Source organism: Theobroma cacao, chromosome 7 (assembly GCF_000208745.1).
Source record: "Theobroma cacao cultivar B97-61/B2 chromosome 7, Criollo_cocoa_genome_V2, whole genome shotgun sequence".
NCBI lineage: Eukaryota > Viridiplantae > Streptophyta > Magnoliopsida > Malvales > Malvaceae > Theobroma > Theobroma cacao.
This window is the reverse complement of record NC_030856.1, coordinates 3,705,770-3,730,997: the sequence shown is the minus strand read 5'-3', so window position 1 is coordinate 3,730,997 and position 25,228 is coordinate 3,705,770. Positions and strand designations below refer to the sequence as shown.

Here is a 25,228-nt window from a genome sequence, read left to right as displayed (position 1 = left end):
TGTTTTTTCTTGAACATTGTGAAAACCTTGACGTATAGAAAAAGGTGGTTAGTTACAAAACCTTGAAGTATAGAAGAAGGTGGTTAGTTACGTGAATCTCTTACCCACCTTTGATTATTATTTAAAAGTTATTAACTCATGATGTATATCAAAAGACAATTAATGGAGGGGACCGTTTGGTCCCACAGCTTTGCAAGACTTTCTTGCTCTCTCTATTTTCTTTCGTGTAAACAAATTTTCCCCACAATTCTTCCATGCTCTTTCTATCAACATTCGCTAAACAAATTTTTCTTTAACAGGTTTTTAGTGTTGCTAAATACTGTTAGACCCGTCATCCTTTCTTTGTCAATCGTTATTTGAGCAACGCCAGAGAATTAATGAGAAACAAACCTACAACATCTGCATTTAATAGAAAATTGTCAGTAGACCTACCATTTTCTAGGAGCATCTGTTTCATCATTTCGGGTTGGTCTCAGTAATGTCCTAAATTTTCCAAACCATTCATATTTGAAGAAAGAAGTGCAACATGAGATAATCAATGGAGACGATTTCATTCTTTCTTGTATATTTATTTGTTTTCTTCATCTTAAGGACTGCTACTGCAGTAGATACTCTCTCTCCAAGTCAATCCATTAAAGATGGTGAAACTCTTGTTTCAGCTGATGGGAGCTTTGAACTGGGATTTTTCGGCCCTACAGTAAGTTCCACAAGTCGATTTTTAGGAATATGGTACAAGAAAGTATCTAGTCGAACCGTTGTATGGGTGGCAAACAGAGAAACTCCAATTTCTGATAATAAAGGAGTCTTACTTTTCTCCAACCATGGAATTCTTTCGCTTCTGAATAGCACAAATAGCACTGTTTGGTCATCTAATACATCCGAAGCTGCACAAGAGCCCGTTGCTCATCTTCTCAACTCAGGAAATCTTGTAGTAAAAAATGGAAAAGACAACAACCCAGCTGAAGACAATCTATGGGAGAGTTTTGATTATCCTTCTGATACGTTTCTTCCAGGAATGAAAATCGGGAAGAACTTAGTCACAGGTTTTGAGTGGTTTCTGTCATCCTGGAAAAGTACAGATGATCCTGCTCCAGGCCAATACTTTTTACGTATAAATATCAGTGGATATCCACAACTAGAAATTGAGAAGGGATCTAAAATAGTATACAGAGCAGGATCATGGAATGGTCTTCGCTTTACAGCGATGAGACCGAATGTAATATTTTTCAAGCATGAATTTAAGTTCAATGAGAATGAAGTTTATTATACTACTGAGCCCAACAGTTCAGTAGTTACTAGGTACATGCTAAGCCCATTAGGCTTTGCTCAGTTCCTTTTCTGGAGTGATCAACAACGTGATTGGGAGTATCTATCAACGTCATATCTTGATCAGTGTGAGAACTATGCCCTTTGTGGAACATATGCCACCTGCAATGAAAATAAGTCTCCAGCAGTGTGTTCATGCTTGGAAGGGTTCACGCCCAAATTTGTAGGAAAGTGGAATTCAAGAGTTTGGTATGATGGGTGTGTTAGAAGAACTCCATTGGTTTGTAACAATGGAGATAGCTTTCACAAGCGCACGGGTTTGAAATTGCCAGACACGTCCCATTCCAAGGTTAACATGACCATGAATATCAAAGAATGTAGGCAGTTATGTTTGAGTGATTGCTCTTGCACTGCATATACAAATTCAGATATCAGAGAGGGGGGAAGCGGATGCCTGCTGTGGTTTGGTGATCTGTTGGACATGAGAGATGATATGGGGCATGATGGGCAAGACCTTTATATTCGACTTGCTGCTTCAGAAATAGGTACTTGTCCTCTTTTTTTCACTTGGATCGTGTTTAAATCTTTTTTTTTTCCAATATTTATTCATGCAATTATATCCTGAGGGATTTAGTCTAGAGGAAGTAGGATTTAGAGGTAAGAATCAATTGGAGTAGAAAGTAGAGAACATTTTTCAGGTACTTTGCTCTTGAACTATGGTAAGCTTAGGACAATCTTTGGATGGCAGCGAAGGAAAGAAAGGAAGAAAAATTTTGGAACTATGGACATGATCAGTTTGCCTTTTGCAGAAATTTTTTATTCTAACAAACTTGGAAAAAAACTGAAAATCCACATCTCTGACTTCATCTCGAATCTTTCAGCTAATATCGACCAAAAACGGCAATCATGGGAGAAAAAGCGAGTAGCAATTATAATCGGCTCTGTCATAATAGGAATGGGAATGCTGATACCAGCTGTCTTGTGTATCCGGTGGAGGAAACGTAATAAGAAAGGTAAATAAACCTGATTACTTTTGTTGAAACTTAAGCAAAGGCTGCTTATCTGGCATAAATTGTCGGATTAAAATGTCTGCTGTTAGTCCTCATAACCAGCCCCTATTTTTTTTCTTTTTTTGAAATGATTTTTACTAATGTTGCTGTGAAATTGCCTTAAAAATGATGGATGTCTTGAGTTTGAATCCCTTCCCCACAACGCCTGACTTAACTATAAACATAAGGTGCTTTTACTAATGCCGATGCATTATGCATCGTTTCAGGATTGACAAGAAAGAATCGCGCAATGGATTGTGATGAAAGGGAGAACGAAGAGATGGAATTGCCATTATTTAATTTTGGGACCATAGCAAATGCCACAAATAACTTTTCTATTGAGAACTTGCTGGGAAGAGGTGGATTTGGATCAGTTTACAAGGTAAAGCAATAATATGCTACCGGGGCTTCATTCAAGTACTGCAGCATGTATATTTGTTATAAGTAAAACATTTATTTGTTATGGTTAAGAGTACATTGGCAGAGGGGCAACACATAGCAGTAAAGAGACTATCAAAGGATTCTGGACAAGGGCTGAAAGAATTCAAAAATGAAGTTATTTTGATTGCCAAACTTCAGCACCGCAATCTTGTAAAGCTTCTCGGCTGTTGCATTCAAGGAGAGGAAAAATTGTTAATCTATGAATACATGGCCAACAAAAGTTTGGACTACTTTATTTTTGGTTTGGTCTCGCTATTCCTTTCATGTTTCATAATCTTTTTTTTCTGATACCTTCTCTTTAAGGATTCTATTAGTGGTTTGGCTGACATTGGGAACTGAATCAGATCAAACAAGAAGCAAACTACTAGACTGGAGTAAACGAGTGAATATTATTGGTGGAATTGCTCGAGGACTTCTTTATCTTCATCAAGACTCTAGACTTAGAATAATCCACAGAGATCTCAAGTCCGGCAACATTTTACTGGATAACGCAATGAACCCAAAAATTTCAGATTTTGGCTTAGCTAAAACATTTTGGGGAGAGCAAACTGAGGCCAACACAAATAAAGTGGTCGGAACATAGTAAGTACAAAGTAAATCAAATCTTTCTTTATGGCTATCCTTTATGTTGCTATTAAATTGTTTTCTCAACGTACTTGCAGTGGTTATATGTCTCCCGAGTATGCCATTGATGGGGTTTTCTCAATGAAATCTGATGTCTTTAGCTTTGGGGTTCTTGTCCTTGAGATAGTAAGTGGAAAGAAGAACAGGGGATTTTTCCACCCAGATCATGATCATAATCTTCTCGGACATGTAAGGTTAAATGTTAAGATCGTTAACCATGTTGAATTTCCAGGGCAAAAATCATGATTCTGAATTTCTGAAATTTCAGGCATGGAGATTATGGACAGAAAGGAGGCCAATGGAACTGATTGATGATGCTCTTAGGGACTTTTGCTTGCCATCTGAAGTGCAGCGATGCATTCATGTGGGACTGCTGTGCGTGCAGCAACGACCAGAAGATAGACCAAACATGTCTTCTGTAATTCTAATGCTAAGCAGTGAAAGTGCATTGCCTCAACCAAAGCAGCCAGGGTTTTTCACAGGGAGGAATCTGCCTGAAGCTGAGTCTTCATCAAGCAACAGTAAATCATCTTCTGCAAATGAGTGCACCATTACCCTGTTAAAGGCACGGTAGTTCAATTTGTCACTTGACAAATGGACGTAGGGACAGCTTAGCCCATTCATACTTGTCTGATGTTTAATCCAAGGCAAATGATCGATTAGCCGTGTGTCTAATAAATAAAGACTTGCCTCAGTAATTTGCATGAAATGGGACCCCTGAGGATATGCTGAAGTAAAATTAATGCAGCAGGAAGATCTTGAAATTTGTATAATCATCCTTCAAACACTTGATGCTGATCGTGGTGTATTACAAATTTGCATAATCACCAGGGACATGAAAAAATTGGAACTATAGTAAGGAGCTGTAGAAATTAGAAACATTCAAGATTTTCTTTGTCATCTTCCACCTCCATTATCCGGAAAAATTCTTCTCAGCTTCAACTTTTCACTATCAGAGCACAGAACTTCTCGGTTTTGTCGTGAAGTGAAACTACCTTTGGTGAATATTGTTGGAAAATGAAATTTACTTAGATGAATATAGCTCTAAAAGGAGTGGTTGCATGGGGAATGGCCACCGGCTTAAGTAAACATGCCAAAGTTTGGATTAATGTGCGATTAAAACTTCCCTTTTTACTTTGTAATGACGTTGTTTCTTGGACATTGTGAAAAACTTGAAGTACAGAAAAAAGGTGGTTAGCTATGTGAATCTTTTACCCACCTGTGATTATTATTCAAAAATTATTAACTCATGATGTATATAAAAAGACAATTAATGAAGTGGACCTTTTGGTCCCAAAGCTTTGCAAGTCTTTCTTACTCTCTGTATTTTCTTTGGTGTAAACAAATTTTCCCCACAATTCTTCCATGTTCTTTCTATCAACTTTCGCTAAACAAAATTTTCTTTAATAGGGTTTTAGTGTTGCTAAATACTGTTAGACCTGCCATCCTAAAAGGGTAGGAAAAATCCAAGCCTGACCCACTTGAGAGACTTGCTTTCCAAATTCAATGAGTCTAGTTTCTTACCCTTTACTCTAAAAACGGACATAGGACAAGTGGTCAATGGAAATCTACAGCCCAAAATTTTTTATACGTCTAATAGTTTTAGGATTAAAGATAGTGTATAATTTTGTATATTGAAAATTTTTAAATAAATAAATATGGGTCACAATCTCATAGTGAAAAAATTGTGTCTGTTGAAAAATGAAATGAAAAGAAAAGTCATATTTATTGAAAAAAAAAAAAACCAACGGACATGATTGTTTGAAATAGATAAAAACTGTGTCTATTGAGAATAGACATCTAAGCCTATAAAAAGACTTTTTTGGAACAACAGAACATACAATACAAAACAAAACAAAACAACAGTGCTGGTCCCTAGTGCTGCAACGGTGCAATGGTATTAAAAAAAGAAGCAGTAGCTTCAGCGCCATCGTGTTGAGCTTCCAGTGCTACGACGCTAGGTCGAGCCCCTTCTTTTTAAATCTTTTCTCTTTTCCCTCTCTCCCAAACTCAAACTCTCAAATTTTCTCTCAATTTTCTCTCATTCACACTCTCAAATCTCCAATACCCCACCCAAAAATTCTTGAAATCCTTCAAGTTTTCACTCCAAAACACAAGATTCAAGAAGCTTCACCAAATTCTTCCATCAAAAATCTCAATTATTTGCAAGTATCAAATTCTTAGAATTCTTCCTCTTATGGAAAGTGGTTAGTGTAGAAGATTTTGGTTGCTTATTATTGATGGGCTTTGCATATTATTGATATTATTGGAATTGTGCTTGAAGTTTTGCGAAATTTTGTGGTGGATTGTGAGAATTGGATTAGTTGGTCAAAGTGAGTAGTACCAATTTTCTGCAAATTCAAGAGATTTCTGTTAATTTGGTGATTATAGGTAATATTCTTGTTGAAAGTTTAGATTTTGAAGAGAATTGAATAAGTCAAACTTATTTAGGAGTTATTTGGAGTTAATTGGGTGTTTTGAATTATGGCAACTAAAAGAGCTAGAACTAGTGACAATGGATATGATAGGTCCAAATTTGTGTCAATTGAGGCATTTACACGTCATATTCAGTCATTAAATAAAAAATCATCAGTACTTGAGAGAGGTTTTGATTTACCCAATGTTCGATATGGAGATAGTTTGAGTGTAATCATAGCGAGACATTGGAAAAATTTTAGTGCTCATCTGGAAGCAGCAGTGATGCCAGTTGTTAGAAAGTTTTATACTAATGCATATGAGCATGAAAATAGAGTTACATTTTGTAGGGGTAAGAAAGTACCTTTTGATAGCTTCACCATTAACCAATTTTCTAATATACCAAAGATTGAAAATGATGAGTATGCCCATTATACGGATGGCAATGTCAATCTTGATGAAGTCATCACCTTCCTCTACGACCTTGGCACACAATGGAAAATATCCAAGGGGATCTCGGTTTCATTCAAGGCTAACGCATTGGACAAGTTCTTCAAGATTTGGTACCACATCCTCACAGCTAAGATGTTTCCGATTAAAGACTTGAGTGATGTCACTAAGGATAGAGCAATCCTACTCTATGCCATGTTCACAGGTAAATCCATTAATGTTGGCAAGCAAATTTTCAATAGCATTGTTCACTGTGCCATTTCAGCTAGGGATGACATTTGGTACCTATCACTCATCATAGCACTATGCAAGCAAGCAAGAGTGCAGTGGTCAAGTGAAGAAGAACTTCTGCACCTAAGGGCACCATTGGATTATTGACTTTTTATAAAAATCTATCTCTTTTGCTTATGTACTATGAATATGCTCAAATTTAATGCAAATTGCAAACAAAGATTTTGTGCAAGTGTACACGGTCACAACAAGTAGTAAGTGATGAGTGAGTTGTCGATCCTTAAGGAGTTGATCTAATATTTGATGCTAACTACCAAAATTAACACAAACTAACCTTATCCAAGCAACAAATTTTGAACTATGATTAAAAAAATGTAATCTAATTAACTAAGTCTACTCTAAGTGATGCAATTGATAAATTGAAATGGAATCAATGGTATAATATTCTAGGATTATGGTGTCCTCTAATACTTCATTTGGAATTGGGCTTAGTTAGTTACTTAATCTCAATGGAATTTGATATTAGTTTAGGATCTTAAGTTATGTGTAATCCTCCGTCGAGGTATTACACACTTGCTTAATCTATTTGCATCCCTATATGTCTATAAGAGACAAATAATTTAAGCTCTTTAAGCTAAAGAATTCCAAATTAACTAAGTGTGGCAATTAGTTGTATTTCTACCCTAACTGCACATCAAAGCACTAAAATTCATTTTTAAGTGTTTTGAACACACCTTACTCAAGTCTAGGTCTAATTTAGATTAACTTCTTCAAGTGTCATCTAAATACTTAAGCACATTTAATCGGTGATCAATCAATTAAATGGACAATCAATTTAAACTTTGAGTAAACATCAAGATTTGCATTAAGACTAGGTAACCAACCAAACAATATCCAAACTACATAATAAAGTTAACCATAATCCTAGATTAATGAGTTTAGCTCAACATTTTACAAAGAATAGTACACAATACAGTAAACAAGAGCATTGTTTTACAAAATGAGATAGAGTGAGAAAGATTCAAATCTAGAGAGAGAGAGATGTTTTGTTGCAGCTTTACAAGCTCCAACCCTTGAATCTTCTTCTCTTTCCCCTTTTTGCTTCAGCCTCTTCTTGCCCAAAGTGTCTCTCCTGAATCTGCCTCTTTTTCTGTGCAAAAAATTTTATTTATAGTCCCTTCTTCATTCAGCCTTGACCTAGGATCTCGAGCCCAGAGTATTCTTTTTTTCTTTCTGACGTGTTCTCCAATCTTGCTACAACGAGCTACTACTAACTTGGCCTTAAAATACATCTTCAATTTCGCTGCAGCGAGATTGGATTCTCGCTGCAGCGAAAATCCTGCTGCCCTGCTACCTTAATGCCCTGTTTCTCGCTGCAATGAGAAATTCTCTGCCTGAACAGTTTTGTTGCTGCCACCTTGAGCTTCCTGCTACCCTGTTTTCCTCCTTCAAGCCACCTAGTGTAGAGTTGTTGAGGTCCTCACTTTCAGCCTTTATTCCTTCAAAAATCAAAAAGGTTAAATGATCAAAAGTTACATTGAGGGGATTTTTGACAAAACAAATGAAGCTCAAATTGTCTAAATGACTCTAGACACCTTAAAAGTTAACTTCTACTAAAATGCTTGAAAATTGGCTAAGGACTAGGCAGAAAACTAAAAGAATAAGTACAATTCATGCTAAAAAAAAATCCTTATGATAACTCTATGTAATAAAGTTATCATGGATCTCAACATTATTCATAGATTGGGCTTCACTATTGATAGGAGTTCATCCTCCACACTAAAACCTCCACCACACTTGACACACCTTACCATACCTCAGAGATTGAAGCGTCTAGAACATTAAATGGCACATCAAGCAAATTGTACAAGAGCAATGGAGCAAATGTTTCATGCTTGTGCACTTCACATAGGGATGGATAATGCCAGCTTTCCATCAATGTCGGAGGATCCCAATGTTGATGAGGACAATGATGAGGAAAAGAAAGAGTGAGACTAGGGAAGTTCTTCTTTCCTTAACTTTTAGTAACATTGGAGACAATGTTAGCTTTAAGTTTAAGGGGGAGTTTGAAATTTTAAACTTTGCTTCTTCTTTTTTATAATTTGGGGAACGGGGATTCGAACCTTACTCTCTAGATAAGGGGATAATGAACCAACCAAAGAGCCAAATGCTCAAGTGTAACTTTAAACTTTTCTTTGCTTTTTAGGTTTCACAAATTATTAATTTAAGTAAATTGTTTAGCTTGAAAGTTTAGCAAGTTTGTTTTCTCTGAAAATGTTGGCTATGATTTATTGCACCATTTGCTTTGATTTACTTATCCAATGAAGAAAAATATATGTCTTGTTATCCTTGTGCTTTGAGTAAGTGTGAATATTGTTTGAGTATTATGTTGAACTTGGTTGTTAAGCATCATTGTAGAATGTGAATTCCACCATATTGAGCAAATGTTTCTTGCTTTGAATAGTTGTGTTTATTTTGAGAATGCTTATGTAAATGTAAATTTTTTAACAAAGTCTTGAGCTCTAGAATTTGTTTTAATTTCTCTAGAAGTGAAATCCTAGGTTACACTTAGTTAGGGAAATGACTTAGGCCATCTTTAGATCGTTTGAGCTTTTTGAGCTTACCATGTTATATTTATCCTTAATTACCCCTTTTGAGCTTAATTTTTCCTTTTATTTGTTAAACTCATAGTTAAATAGCCTTAGCCTTCAAATAAGTTTTTTCTTTAGCACCCTTCACTCCTAAGTACAAATATCATTTTTTGGAGTGTAATTGAGCTAAGTAATGAAGAAAAGGGTAGAAAACGTGAAGTTTGTGAAAAAAATTCAAAATTTTGTGAAAATATTCACCCATTATCTACCATAAAAAGAAATACGTTTGGAGGTGTTAAAATTTATATATATATATATATATATTAAGAATAAAGTGTTTGATGAGAGAAAAAGGAAGAAGAAAAAGAAGAAAAGGGAGATTAAAAGCAGTGAAGAATAAAACTCGTTATAGATCCTAGAATGGTTACGGGATTAGCGTGTTTTGAGCCATATATTATCCTATATCCTACCTTGACCTGAGCCATACGTTACAAGCTTGATTAAGTCCTAAGGATCCTTGAGTAAGTGTGAGCCTATATTAGTGGAGAGAGAGATGAAGAGCAATCATATGAAACTCTTGGCTAAATTAAATTTTTGCATAAGCATAAACTTATCAAATGGCATGGTTTTCATTGCGTGAAACACCACACTCACACACAGGATTTCATTTGAAAATGGGCTTGTAATTTAGTGAAATGTGAACTTGAATAATATATACTTTGCTTAGGATGTTGAGGAAATAAGATGACTTATGAGGAATTAAAAGTGATATTTGGATTGGTGCAACGAAATCATAGTTCAACGTTTTCAATGTTTATGTTTCTTTTTTTATTTTAAGTTTTCCTTGAGGACTAGCAAAATATTAAGTTTGGGGGTGTGATGACCCTATTTTATAGAGTTATCTCACACTTTGTTATGCATAAAAGAATGAAGTCCTTTCGTGTTTTATTAGTCAATTTTAGGTAGTTTTTACATCTTTTTATTAATTAGGTTAAAGCATGTTTGAGTATTGTTAATTGAGTTTTTTTAGCTTATTTCTAGTATAAAAGTCCAATTTTTATCCTCTATTGATTGAGCCCTTTGTTATTGAAGGTGCACAAGCATGTTGGGTTCAAATGGCAAAGATTGGTGTAAAGATGCTTCAGCAGATTTCTGACTATGCTACAGTAATTTGAGTGTAACTCAAGTTACAGAAGTCTGATTGATGAGATTTAAATTAAATCACTGGAAAGCTTAGTGAAAGGCCTACAACTTTTGTGTTTATTACTTTGTCTAGTTTTGATTGGATCATGGTCAAAATCATATAGGAAATGACTGAACTACAGTAGAAATAACATAAAGGCTAAAGGACACAAGTGTAACGACCTCTATCCCGATCGTTACTGACGTTTGAGACTTGCAAGTAAACCCATCAAATTTCGAACAAGCCTAATTTGAGGTTCTTGCTAAATTCATTAAATATACTTTTACGTACACAAGCGATTAATAATAAATGTTCTATTGTTTACTCCATTCTAGATAACAATAATTAAATGCCGATCACAAGATCTTTAACAATACATAACCATTGGTTTAATAATTCTTACAAGACTAGCTTTTTATACTACAAAACCTCTACGTAGCAGAGCGACTCAAAGTGGAGAGCTAAGAGATGCCATTACCTAGGTCGTAGCTAAACTAGATTCGTTGGATGACACGCTTGTACTGATAACTTTTCTGCAAAAAAAAAATAAAGGGGTGAGTCTCACAGACTCAATGATCATAGACTCTGTGAGTAGGGTGTAGATGGGAAACAAGCAAAAAGCAGAGAATTTGAATATTGAAAATGCAAGAGTAAATAAATAGTTTAGCTTAAAAGGAAATATGTGCCTTATGTATAAAATTGAGCATTTAACACGATTTAGTTCCAAACCATCGTTATATACGTATCAAACCAATTAGTATACACGTGCATGCTGCCGTAAAACTAAACCCTTGAAAACCTTAAGCAAGTTCATAAGTCACCTCATGCGCGAGGAATTAAAACCACATCGGGGAATAAACCAAGGAGTTGCCGAATTCTTATAGTTCTCACCATGCGTAGAAAACATGATTTTGAAAACCCAAAGAAACTTTACTCTCGAGTAGGAAATGGAACAAAATAAAACCCGTGGTCCTACTACCATGTAATAACATTCGAGAGCCTCGCTCCATCGGATCCCACATGCCGTGACAATCTCAACGATGTTGGCCGACATCGGAGAATTATGCAGTCACAACTGCATATATCACTAGTGGCCTAGCCACATACATATCATAGACTATGGCCCTAGCCAAGTCAACAGCCCGTCAGCGACCCAGAGGTTCTCTAGCTAGAGCTCACTCGTGCACGAGGGTCATATTTAACCGAAGTGACAACCGGCCTACTCTCGAATCTCTTAGTTTAATAAAACCATTTAAAAATCCAAATCGGGTTTTCAAAGAATCATTTCAAATCATTTTCAAAATACCGATCACAGTATCACGATAAAACCACTTTTATAAGACTTTATGTCATAAACCTTTACATGAGATTTTATTATCGAAAGTGGCATGGTGAATGTGTTTAAATCCATGAATGTACACCACACAAACACTAAGGCACCTTTTTGGATATAAACCATATTGAAAAGCTTGTGTCTCGGTTTAAAACACTTTACGTATATCATTTATACATAAAGATTCAAAACACATTCAAACATCATAACAACCACAAAATTCTTAGGCTTCTGCCAGCTCATGCTGTCCACAATTTTTACATTTAAAATATATCATGTATATATATATAGCTATAAGTACGAAATTTTAAAATAGACACCCTTTACTCACCTCACAATAGCGAAATGTTACGTCGCTATTGATTCATACTTGTATACAACTACTCCTGTTTGTCGGTCACTCCTTACCTTGTCCGTCACGTCAGCACAGCTCACTTCCTCTATTTATACATTTCCTAATCACCATTCAAACCCAATTCACTTATATACTCACACATGGCAACAAATCAACTAATAAATTCTTAAATCTTAACATGCAAAAATTCCTATCCTTTATTTTCTTCCACATTACATCCTTACAACATTAATCTCATCACCTATACAAACATTCCTCCTAGTCTATAATCATGTAGTATAAACAACCAAGGATTAGGCCACAATTTGTCTTACCTTTACTCAATAATTCAACTTAAGCTTAAAATCAAGAAATCTCCCATTTCTTGTGATCCACCAACATGCAGGGTTTCCTCTTGCTTGAAATCTTTAAGCCAAATCTCCAAGCTTTCCTTGAATCACAACAATAGCATGTGGGTGGGAGGAAAAACCTCTCAGTTTTTCTTTAGCTCTTCCAACCGAGCCTTCCTTCCTTTCCTTCTTTTTCTTTCTTTCCTTTCCTTTCTCTTTTCTTTCTTTCCTTTCCTTTCTCTTTTCTTTCTTTCCTTCTTCTCCTTTCTCTTTTCTTCTTGGATATGGGTGAACTTCTCAAAAGCATAACCTTAAAATGGCTTTCTTTATTTTATTATTTGCTACCCATGGGCGAATTGCCCAAAATCTCACATTTCCCATCATTTTTCTCTTTTATTCCTTTCTCCAAGCCGTTCTTATCTATTTGTTACTTCTCATGGCCTGATTGTTTTTATCCACTCATTTTTTTACCATTTTGTTGACTTTTCTTTTCACTATTTTATGCATTAATCACATAGCACAAAGCACCTTTTTATTTTCTCCACCGCCACTCTCACAATGCTTTCTTTACTTTCATCATCATTATTATTTTAACTTATCTTTTCTCTCCATCTTGTGCAAATGGGCGGCTAGCCCAAATATCCATGATTTCATTTGACTTTTCTTCATTTATTTTATGTTTTAAAGCTCATGGCAAGCCTTGAAATGTTTTGTCCTATCCACCACCTCCATTTCTTTTTATTTCCTTATTTTTCTTTCTTTATTTATCCCTTTCATTTCATTTGCATTTCATTTAACATGCATTTCCCTTTTGATGACATTATATCATTCAATAATATCTCATTAGCCTCCAAATATTAAAATTACCCATAAGCTCTCAACTTTTTTTTATTTATCATGTAACCTTCCAAACTATCCTCTTTTACAATTTATTCCTTCCAACATGTTTTAAATTTCAATTTTCTTCTATCTTTCTTCCGTAACACGTGTACAAACAAAATATAAAATTTACACTTCAACACTGTATTACTATAATATTTAAATATTTACTTACCAGCACTAGTTTTATTTAATAAAGACATGCGGGCACAACTACTATCGTTTTTTCTCCAAAATCCTTCTTTACTTCTTCTCTCCCACTTAAATTGATCATATAACCCTCCTTCTTGACTAATTTCAACAATAAATAAAATAATAATATTTAACATTATTTTATTCATAAAATATTATTTTATTCTAAAATATTCTTTTACCCGTAATCGCTCTTCGACACTAAAATTTATGTCAAGTAACCTTTCATCTTATCGATAGGGTCTTATTAACTACTAAACGAGGGTACGGGGTATTACAACAAGGCACTAAGGCATCAAGCACAGTGTCGTGACGCCATGCTCCCAACTCTACGGTGCCACATTGGGTTAGCCTACATGCACCACACAACAAGCATGGCGCCATGGTGCTGACACATACAGTCTCAATTTTGCACATGCTGAATTTGGCAACTAGGGCTTTTAATAGGGAGTATAAATATGATCTTTTTAGTTAGAAGAGGGCGCTAGAAGCATAGAATATTTTGCTGCAAAAGGAAGCTTTCTACAAAAAGAGAAAAAGGGAGAAATCAAAGGCAATTTTGGTTCTAAAAGCTGCAGCAAATCATTTCTTTCACTATTTTTTCTTTTCTCTCTCTATCTTCCACTGTTGAAATGACTTATTTTATGGAAATATTAAACTTTGCTGTAACTATGATGAACTAAATAGCTTTCATCTAAGATTTTGGTAGATTTCTACATGTAACTTGAATTATTTGTTTCTCTTTTACTTATTTTGAATCGGTATGTTAAGGTTTATTCAAATCTAAATTTATTGAATATTGATTGCTTGATCACCAATTGATCGGTTGTGGTATCTAAATGAGACTTGACAAAGTTAGTTTAGATTAGAACTAAGTTTGGATAATATGTGATCATATCACTTAGAAACTAAGTGTCTTGGTTAGCAACTAGGGTAGACATATGCCTAGATGCCAACTATAATCTAAGGAGAAATTGTGCTTAAAGAACCTAGTTTAACTGAATCCTATGGACATATAGAGACCCAATTAATCTAGGCAATTATTGTACAAATGCCTAGACATAAGTTTGTACATGCGTTAGGATTCTAGATTAGCATCAAGTCCCATTAAATTAAGTAATTACAGGAATAACAATCCAAGTAAAATGTTGAATAAAGCCATAATGTTAGACTTTTAAACCATTGTTTCAAGATTATTTCACCTTGAATGTCTTTAATTAGCTTAATTGATTGGTTTATTTTTAATCATATTCCATACTTTGGTTAGCTTGGATAAGGTTAGCTTGACTCAATTTTAATACTTAATGAAGCATTTTAGCCAACTTCTTGCGGGATCGACACTTATACTTATCGCTTTACTGCTTATTCACCGCACGTGTATTTACGTGTTAGTTTAAATTCATATAAGAATTAAGTAGGTAACAGTGATTTTGACGAAGATTTTAAAGAATTGAGTGTCTATATAAAAGTTTAAGTCAATCACATTATCTTAAAAAGTTGTTGGGTGAGTGATCCAACCTAGGTCATTACACTGAATCAGAATGATCTTGATTGTTCACATGAAAAAGTTGAAGCCATAGTAAGGAGCTCTACAAATTTGAAACATTCAAGATTTTCTTCATCATCTTCCGTCTCCATTATCCACAACAATTCATCTCAGCTTCAACTTTTCACTTTCAAAACACAGAACTCGGTAAAATAAAAAAAATATATGCGCAAAAGTGACAAGACAAGACTAATTAGTTGAATTGGCAAAACAAAAGAAAGCAAAACCTTCTTTCATATAAGAAAATACAACTGCACTTCAATTGGAACGACTCGTTCACAACCTTGCTTTTCAGATTTCTTTTTTAATCATTAGTCAATGGACCACAACTGTAGACTTAGAAAATTCCCTTTGAGTAACGCAGGGGACTTGGAAAATTCCCCTTGAGTAACGCAGGTGAATTCTGTATTATCAATTCAACGCATCTCCTTCTTCCAGACAAAGGAAAAACTATAATGATGAGCCCACCTTCGTTAAAAAAACTGCCAGTAGACCCATCTGTGATTTGGAGCTGCCCTTTCTGTATTTCTGGTTATCTTAATAGTATCCTAAATTTCTTTTCCGAAAGATTTATTTAAAACTTAAATAAAAGAGTGAACATGAAAAAATCAATGGAATGCATTTCATTGTTACTTTTTCTATATTTATTTGTTTTCTCCATCTTAAGGACTGCTAATGCAGTAGATACTCTGTCTCCAAGTCAATCCATTAGAGATGGTGAAACTCTGGTTTCAGCTGATGGGAGCTTCGAACTTGGATTTTTCAGCCCTACGGTAAGTTCCACAAGTCGATTTTTAGGAATATGGTACAAGAAAGTATCTAATGGAACGGTTGTATGGGTGGCAAATAGAGAAACTCCAATTTCTGATGATAAAGGAGTTTTACTTTTCTCCAACCAGGGAATTCTTTCGCTTCTAAATAGCACAAATAGCACTGTTTGGTCATCGACTACATCAAAAACTGCACAAGAACCCGTTGCTCATCTTCTCAACTCAGGAAATCTTGTAGTAAAAGATGGAACAGACAACAACGCAGCTGAAGACAATCTATGGCAGAGTTTTGATTATCCTTGTGATACTCTTCTTCCGGGAATGAAAATCGGGAAGAACTTAGTGACAGGTTTTGAGTGGTTTCTGTCATCCTGGAAAACTACAGATGATCCTGCTCCAGGCCAATACTTTTTACGTATAAATATCAGTGGATATCCACAACTTGTAATCGAGAAGGGATCTAAAATAGTGTACAGAGCAGGATCATGGAATGGTCTTCTCTTTCAAGCGATGCAAACGAATTTATTATCTTTTTTCAACCATGAATTTGAGTTGAATGAGAATGAAGTCTATTATACTACTGAGCTCAAAAACAGTTCAGTAGTTACTAGGATCATGCTGAACCCATCAGGCTTTGCTCAGTTCCTTTTGTGGAGTGATCAACAACGTGATTGGGAGTCTTTATTTACGTCACGTCTTGATCAGTGTGTGAACTATGCCCTTTGTGGAACATATGCTACCTGCAATGAAAATGACTCTCCAGCTGTGTGTTCATGCTTGGAAGGGTTCACGCCCAAATTTGTAGGAAAGTGGAATTCAAGAGTTTGGTATGATGGGTGTGTTAGAAGAACTCCATTGGTTTGTAACAATGGAGATAGCTTTCACAAGCGCACGGGTTTGAAATTGCCAGAAACGTCCCATTCCAAGGTTAACATGACCATGAACATCAAAGAATGTAGGCAGTTATGTTTGAGTGATTGCTCTTGCACTGCATATGCAAATTCAGATATCAGAGAGGGGGGAAGCGGATGCCTGCTGTGGTTTGGTGATCTGTTGGACATGAGAGATGATATGGGGCAGGATGGGCAAGACCTTTATATTCGACTTGCTGCTTCTGAAATAGGTACTTGTCCTCTTCTTTTCACTATGTATCATGTTGAAATCATTTTTTTTTTCAATATATATTCATGCAATTATATCCTGAGGGATTTAGTCTAGAGGAAGTAGGATTTAGAAGTCAGAATCAATACGAGTAGAAACTAGAGAACATTTTTCAGGCACTTTGCTCTTGAACTATGGTAAGCTCAGGACAATCTTTGGATGGCAGCGAAGGAAATAAGGAAGAAAATTTTGGAACTATGGACATGATCAGTTAGCCTTATGCAGTATTATTTATTCTAACAAACTTCCAACAAAACTGAAAATCCACATCTCTGACTTCATCTCAAATCTTTCAGAAAATATCATACAAAAGAGGCAATCATGGGAGAAAAAGCGAGTAGCAATTATAATCGGTTCTGTCATAATAGGAATGGCAATGCTGATAATACCCGTCTTGTGTATACTGTGGAGGAAACGTAATAAGAAAGGTAAATAAACTTGATTACTTCTGTTGAAACTTAAGCAAAGACCGCTTATCTGGCATAAATTGTCGGATTAAAATGTCTGCTGTTAGTCCTCATAACCAGCCCCTATTTTTTTTCTTTTTTTGAAATGATTTTTACTAAATTTGCTAAAGAATTGCCTTAAAAATGATGGATGTCTTGAGTTTGAATCCCTTCTCCGCTCCGCTTGACTTAACTATAAACATAAGGTGCTTCTGCTAATGCCACTACATTGTGCATCGTTTCAGGATTGACAAGAAGGAATCACGCAATGGATTGTGATGAAAGGGAGAACGAAGAGATGGAATTGCCATTATTTAATTTTGGGACCATAGCAAATGCCACAGATAACTTTTCTATAGAGAACTTGCTGGGAAGAGGTGGATTTGGATCTGTATACAAGGTAAAGCAATAATATGCGACCGGAGCTTCATTCAAGTTCTGTAGCATGTATATTTCTTACAAGTAAAATATTTATTTGTTATGGTCTTCAGGGTACATTGGCAGAGGGGCAACACATAGCAGTAAAGAGACTGTCAAAGGATTCTGGACAAGGGCTGACTGAATTCAAAAATGAAGTTATTTTGATAGCCAAACTTCAGCACCGCAATCTTGTAAAGCTTCTCGGCTGTTGCGTTCAAGGAGATGAAAAATTGTTAATCTATGAATATATGGCCAACAAAAGTTTGGACTACTTTATTTTTGGTTTGGTTCTTCACTATTCCTTTTATGTTTCATAATCTTACTTTGCTGATACCTTCTCTTTAAGGATTCTATTAGTGGTTTGGCTAACATGGGGAACTGAATCAGATCAAACAAGAAGCAAACTACTGGACTGGAGTAAACGAGTGAATATTATTGGTGGAATTGCTCGAGGACTTCTTTATCTTCATCAAGACTCTAGACTTAGAATAATCCATAGAGATCTCAAGTCCGGCAACATTTTACTGGATAATGCAATGAACCCAAAAATTTCAGATTTTGGCTTAGCTAAAACATTTTGGGGAGAGCAAACTGAGGCCAACACAAATAAAGTGGTCGGAACATAGTAAGTACAAAGTAAATCAAATCTTTCTTTATGGCTATCCTTTATGTTGCTATTAAATTGTTTTCACAACATATTTGCAGTGGTTATATGTCTCCCGAGTATGCTATTGATGGGGTTTTCTCAATGAAATCTGATGTCTTTAGCTTTGGGGTTCTTGTCCTTGAGATAGTAAGTGGAAAGAAGAACAGGGGATTTTTCCACCCAGATCATGATCATAATCTTCTCGGACATGTAAGGTTAAATGTTGATATTGTTAACCATGTTGAATTTCCAAGGCAAAAATCATGATTCTGAATTTCTGAAATTTCAGGCATGGAGATTATGGACAAAAAAGAGGCCAATGGAACTGATTGATGATGCTCTTAAGGACTTTTGCTTGCCATCTGAAGTGCAGCGATGCATTCATGTGGGATTATTGTGCGTGCAGCAACGACCAGAAGATAGACCAAACATGTCTTCTGTAATTCTAATGCTTGGCAGTGAAAGTGCATTGCCACAGCCAAAGCAGCCTGGGTTTTTCACAGAGAGGAATCTACTTGAAGCTGAGTCTTCATCAAGCAACTATAAATCATCTTCTGCAAGTGACTGCACCGTTACCCTATTAGAGGCACCGTAGTTGGATTTGTCATTTGACAAATGGAGCTATGTAACACCCTCGATTTTTCAGTGTTATATGTGTATGATGGTTAAGCCGATAGATGGGCTAATTTAAACCCTGAAAGGTTAATATGTAATGGGTTTATGTATCAATGAAAATGATAATATGCCTATGTCCATAGAAGATAATTGTGTATAAATGAGTAAGTGAATGTTTAAATGATATTGTGCATACGTTTGGCACATAAGTGATGATGTTGTGCATATGCTTGGCACTCAAATGGTATGGTACATTGTTTGGCACTTAAATGAGCATGATGTGTATGTAAATTATGTTGTGTTTAATTGATATGCTATATGACATAAGGCAAGGATGAGAATTTGAGTTATTTGATAAGCTTGTGTGTTGATATTAGATGAATTTTAATGAATTCTTATAGGTAATGTTAGTTGGAAAGGAAATGGGAGATTGGAAATTGAATTAGGAATGCTTTAAGTGTTGGAAAAGTGCATTTTGGACAAAAAGTATCGATTCATTAGCTCCATGTATTGATACATTCAAGGCAGTAAGAATCCAGGGGGTATTATGGGAATTATGTATCAATACATTGCCTCATGTATGTATCAATAGATTTAAAGAAGAAACATTCTAGATGAAAAGTGTCGACACATTGTTCAAAAGTATCAATACATTTAGGGCAGAGAGTATCCTGTTTAAAAATTATCAATACAATGCCTCATGTATCTATAGATTTAAAGTGAACCCGTGGAAATGAATCAATACATTACCAAATGTATCGATACATGCATGCAGATTTGCAAAAAGTATAAGACATTGGGCAATCTGCCCATTCAAAACTAAAGAGAGAAACTACAAGCTCTCTCCCTTTCTCATAATGCTTATCCTCTTTGGTGATTTCGAGCTTGGAGAAGGTGTTTTTGAGGTTAGGAAACCAATGTAATGGTAAATTACAAGCTTTTCACCGATTGTTTTCTAATTTGAACGGCTCGAAATTAGAAATATGTGTTTAAGCTTTAGTGGTTAATGGTGTTGGAAATTGGTTGGAGATTTGAGGTTTGAGTAAGCCAAAACAATGTCTAAGATAAAGATTTAACTCTATGTTGAAGAATTTAAGAGATTTGGACATTTTATGCTAGTTAGTTATAGATTTAGCTATTTGAAAAGCTGAAAATTTATTTGAAAGCTAAGACTTAGCTATGAAATTGAGATTATGATGCAAATGCTGATGATTGTACATTGTTAAATATGAGATACATATGGGAGTAAGAATGTTGCCTAAAGTGTTTAATTGTATGGATTGAAGCTAAGGGATTGATAAGTTGAAATTAAGGCTTGGTGAGCTGAATTGTGCAAGGCTATTAAAGAACACTCAAAATGTCAAGATGAGTGGGGAATTTCTATGCATAGGAGCATAATGACTAGAGTGCATGTATGCTTCTATAATGAAAATGCATGATGTATGCTATGTATAAGCCATAAATATGTTTAGAGATAGAACTCCTAGACTAGAAAATGCTTATGAATGATGTGATATGCCTAGAAGGATTATGCCTAGGCTAATAATGTTAATATGAATATGAGCCAATATTATGGGAGTTATGATGTTATGATGAATGTGTATATGATAAATACGTTTAGAAATGCTATAAGAATCGTATGATATACTTAAAAGGATTGTGCCTAGGCTAACTGTAGAAATGTGGACCATAATGAAGATAAAATGTAAGTTAATGATTATATGATCATGACTGATAATGATGACAATGATCTGTCCGTGGATGATTTCGAACAATGTTATAATGTGAAATAAGCATGTTCCATCCAAGGATGATTCTGAACAATGTATATTATGAGGTTAAGTGTGTCCATATCCCTGTAGCTATGTATGTTGCTTGTAGAAATGGTGGTAAGCAAGGATGGTGGTTTCATCCCACCTATGGTGTTATGATGCCATGTGTCGAGATTACTTTGGATGATGATGTAGATTCCGTAGTTTGCTACGGCAATGAGGCGCGACAAGACTCCATCTTTTGCCTCGACAATGGGGCATGACATGACTCTGTCGTTTGTTGCAGCAATGGGGCGTGATATGATAATGTATGATGTTCGTCGGTTGGCCATCGCACGTGACTATGTTATGTCCAAGGACGACCACTCTTTGATATGTTATGATGTTATGAATATGTAGTGGCATGCCATAGGATATGAAATGTACATTATGATATTTTCTGATATGAACTGATGATTAATGTAAAGGCTTGAGGTAAGAGTCATATGTATATGATAAACTTAGTATGATGGAATGCAAGCTTATAGAGTCTAAGGACTTTTGCATTGATATGGATGCCTAAGAGGTAAGTATAATTAAAATGTATGAAGACAACCATATGGTGGGCCAATTCATATGCTAGATAAGGCCGATAGATGAAACTAATGATGAGATATGGTAGGCATGATAGACATAGATCACCTTGCCTTTTATGTATAATGTCCATATGTAACAACGCAGTATAGCTGCCAAGATGATGATGATGTGCATGATAAATGATGACCGACCTATCTAGTTATAAGTATGTTGATGCTTACTTATGCATATGCATGTTTAGAGGATATGTGTAGCAACTATCCCTACACAATAACAATTGATTTATGCTCCTGCTCACTAAGTACCACTGTGACTCACCGCGTTTGATTGTATTGTGCAGATAAATAGACATCAAGGGTCGGATGGCATAGCATTGTCAAAGTCAAACACTCAATTTTGGCCAGTGGTATGTTACCCGCTAGCAACGTATCTCCGTTGGGTCATAGATTAAGTCTTAAGCTTTTGCAGTGTATAAAATGATTATGTCTTAAAGAGATTATATGGGCACTGCACTGCCTTATGTAAATGTAATGTGATGTTAAGTGGATTGATGAGACAGCCATCGTATGGCCATATAAATTTATGTTTAAGTCCTGTAGATGAAAATGAGCCACGATGGCTAAATGTTTTAATGTTTAAGAATGATTTCATGATTTGATGTTAGCCAGGAGGCCTTATATAATTGAATTATGTTATACAGGACTTATGAGTAAAGGCTTCCTCGAATCTCGTGGGCTTACCTGTTAGGCTTGTATGTGCTAGTCACGAACCCCTAGGTTTGGGACGTGACAAGTTAAGGGCAGCTTGGGCTTTTCATGTATGACCTGATCAAGAAGAAAACAAGAATGGATGAGATGATACTCCATTTTCACAGTGATGAGCTAAGATATGCATGCATCACATTTTGTATTTAATTACCTTCAGGATGCTTGAGCAATAACTTTCTTCTCGCTTAACTCCAAAAATACTTAAAGTGATTAACCCAAATCCAAATACTCCTATTGATTATCATATTAAAGTTGTTTAGTATTCATTGATTTTTTAAAAAATCTTATCGAAACACAGTTACTATTATGAGAATTAGATTACTATTAAACAAGATAATCACGACACATCACTACAATACAAACATAACTGCATGACCATGACGATAAATCTAAAAGTTTTTAATTATTATTTTATACATCAACGTTGTAATTATAAGTTCCATAAATAGCTTTATATAGCAGCCACCTTAATTGAGGATAATTTAATAAATTTCCTCCTTTACAAACGAGAAAATAATCCAAATTAAATAAGTAGTTTATTTATTTATTATAAAAATACAAAAATTAATAATTTAACGGTTTAAGAAACTTACAGCCGGTAATGATGATAACAAAGGATAGGAAACTAGTAATTTGAAATTGACTTGGAAATTCATTTCAAAGTCAATTCACCTTCATCCTCAAAGAGCTGTAGTTTCCAAGCTAATATCCAGGCATGTGCTTTCTAATCCCCATTTCTTCTTTTTATTTTCTGTTTGTATTATGATTTTGTTTCCTTCATTTCAAGATGAAACTTTAATGGTTTCAAGTTTAAATGTTAAGACAAAAGAAAAGTTACGTTCTTTTTTTTCTATAATCCACAATCAAATGTAAAACACAAAATGATTTTGTTTGCTTCGATATCAATAAATATAAAAATTGTGCATACAATTGCATGGATAACAGAAATTGACTTTTTAAAATCACGAATTTAGACTTAAAACTTAAGAGAGATGTAGGATATAAGGATGAGAGAGAACTATTTTTCATCGAGTTTAGTAGATAAATAAAATTAAGTAAACATGCTGACACATGTATCATCTCTAGGTAAATCAAACCATGCTTTGTGCAAAGGTAGCTATTCCTATACTTGTTTTTAGTTGAATTTGTAATTGCTTCTTATATGATTTGTTTCTGTCAAATTTTTAGTTGCTTTGTATCAATAAGTATAATTATTAAGTGTTCTGGATATATTTGTTTAATTAACATACTCTTGAACCTTAATGATTCTCATGCATTACTGTTCTTCATGTTAAAATTTAAACTAAACCAACTTTTCAATCTACTTTGTGTAAAGTTCTTTAATTGTAAGAAAATGTTTTCCCAGGGTGGTTGAGCACAAATTTCCCAAATCTTTTTCCACCTGGAGGAAGCAGGATTGGATGATAAAATGGACAATGGTTTCAGTAAATTGCCATTTTGGTTCAATGTGATTCCTTTCTTCACATTGTCCACCTTGGACGGTGTGTTCTGGCAGCAAATAATGGTAACGATAATGGATATGAAGCACCCAAACAAGGATATCAGTCCAATCGTCTACATTATTACTTTTGGCTTAAGCTTGGCCTTGTTTCTACTAACGACCATTTTATCAGGCGTTACTGCGTTTGACGATATTCTGAAACGCCTGAATATCATATCTGCTCCGACTTTAAATCTGAAAGAAACCAAAGTTCCTGTTGGGTTTTCTGCAATTGCAACTTGCTTGCTTCTGTTCATTGTTGGTATATTCTGCTGGCTGCTAGTGGATGTCGATAAGGTGGTGAAGCAACAAAAAGATAACATCTGTTCAGTTATACTGTACGTTATTGCAAATTCCTTGGGATTCAACATTTTCCTGGTCATGGCTTGTTTCTTTGGCATCACCTTGATTGCGGGAATTGTCCAAGGTTCTTCAAAGGCTGCAGTCACTCCAGTTTCCGATCATGAAATGCCTGTTGAGCCAAACTCTTAGTACTCTAATGGTAAGAGAATGGAGCTTGGAATTGGGGTTCTTTTGGAACCTGTTTAAGGTATTATGCTGGTGACGTTAGTTTCTATATCGGTTCACTACTATATGTTTACCTTTTTTGTGGCGTTTTATTTGGAAATTGCTTGACATATAACAGTATCATCAGTGATTCGATCTGCTCCTCTTTCTGATTGTTCTGTTTGTCATCTGTTTGTAGACTTCTATACAAACGATTGAGTCTAGTCTTTCTTCTTCTAAAAGCTGTTTCTATTGACAATCATTGCAATTAAAATGTTTTGCATTTTCCTAGTTAAAAAGTTCTAACAGACAAAAAAAAAAAGATGTATATAAAGATTCCCTGATATACAAGTATCGTATTCTTGGAGTTTCTACTATTAGTAGAACATGATCCAACCTTGGACGGAGAAGAATCTGTCTCATATAGCCACCTTTCTGTGAAAAGCCAGGCCCTTTTTTGTCTGAGGCAGGTACTGCAGTTTCACTAGTTTGCATCAGAACAACAGTGCATGAATAGACCACCATGGATTGATCGTAGCACTGTTGAAAGGATACAAGAGTCTTTTAGGCTGTCATCGTCAACCAGTGCTAATGATCTCCGCTCTAGCAGTATATTGAAGACCAAACATGCAGATCTATAACTTAAATGGGTTATTGCGTTTACCAGTAGGCTAAGGTTATGAGAAATGTTGTTTAAATAGAATTCAGCTTTTTTTTTTTCTGTTGATCTTTAGAGAATATTAGAGATAAATTTTGAAAGACAAAGATATGTTTTTCACACACTGCATTAAGTGTATATAAATACAACCATGGAAAGGATAAGGACAAGAATCAGTTAACCTGAAAATAAGGGATCAAATACAGCACATGTAGCGTATAGATAACCGCTGTCCTTGACGGCTCACAACATGGGGCCTTTATTATAGCATAAAATAAAACTACTTAAAGGTAGAATTTTAAGACGTGGATGACACGTCTTCTTTCAAAGTACTGACGCCACACTTCTGCAAGCGAGACCTCGATCTCCATTATTTTCTCGGCCTAGAACTCAGCCTTTCCTTGGTAAAAACTTTTCACAGATTTCATTTTCTGATTTAGGACGGGTTACTATGAACGCGGATGATGGTAGCTTGTTGAATTTCTTCTGAAATGATTAATCACAT

General features: G+C 35.2%; 1 protein-coding gene and 1 long non-coding RNA gene across 4 annotated transcripts; one reads left to right on the top strand and one right to left on the bottom strand.

Annotated features, from left to right (window-relative positions):
* LOC18593766 (G-type lectin S-receptor-like serine/threonine-protein kinase At4g27290) lies at window positions 440-18,969 on the top strand. 3 transcript variants are annotated; one of them, XM_018125007.1, is made up of 7 exons: window positions 440-1,811; window positions 2,148-2,279; window positions 2,543-2,697; window positions 17,753-17,963; window positions 18,069-18,306; window positions 18,387-18,537; window positions 18,617-18,937. In XM_018125007.1, the coding sequence occupies exons 1-7, from the start codon at window positions 539-541 to the stop codon at window positions 18,920-18,922; spliced, it is 2,466 nt and encodes an 821-aa protein (XP_017980496.1). In that variant the 5' UTR covers window positions 440-538; the 3' UTR covers window positions 18,923-18,937. The 3 variants fall into 3 exon arrangements, with proteins under 3 accessions (XP_017980496.1, XP_017980495.1, XP_017980494.1); XM_018125006.1 differs by lacking the exons at window positions 17,753-17,963; window positions 18,069-18,306; window positions 18,387-18,537; window positions 18,617-18,937 and adding exons at window positions 2,787-2,997; window positions 3,101-3,338; window positions 3,419-3,569; window positions 3,649-4,266 and having other exon boundaries at window positions 449-1,811; XM_018125005.1 differs by lacking the exons at window positions 440-1,811; window positions 2,148-2,279; window positions 2,543-2,697 and adding exons at window positions 15,496-16,777; window positions 17,112-17,243; window positions 17,507-17,661 and having other exon boundaries at window positions 18,617-18,969.
* On the bottom strand, window positions 10,576-12,463 carry LOC108662965. Its single transcript, XR_001928861.1, has 3 exons — window positions 12,253-12,463; window positions 11,915-12,038; window positions 10,576-10,783 (listed from the first exon to the last, which is right to left on the bottom strand). It is a non-coding gene; the product is annotated as an uncharacterized LOC108662965 (long non-coding RNA).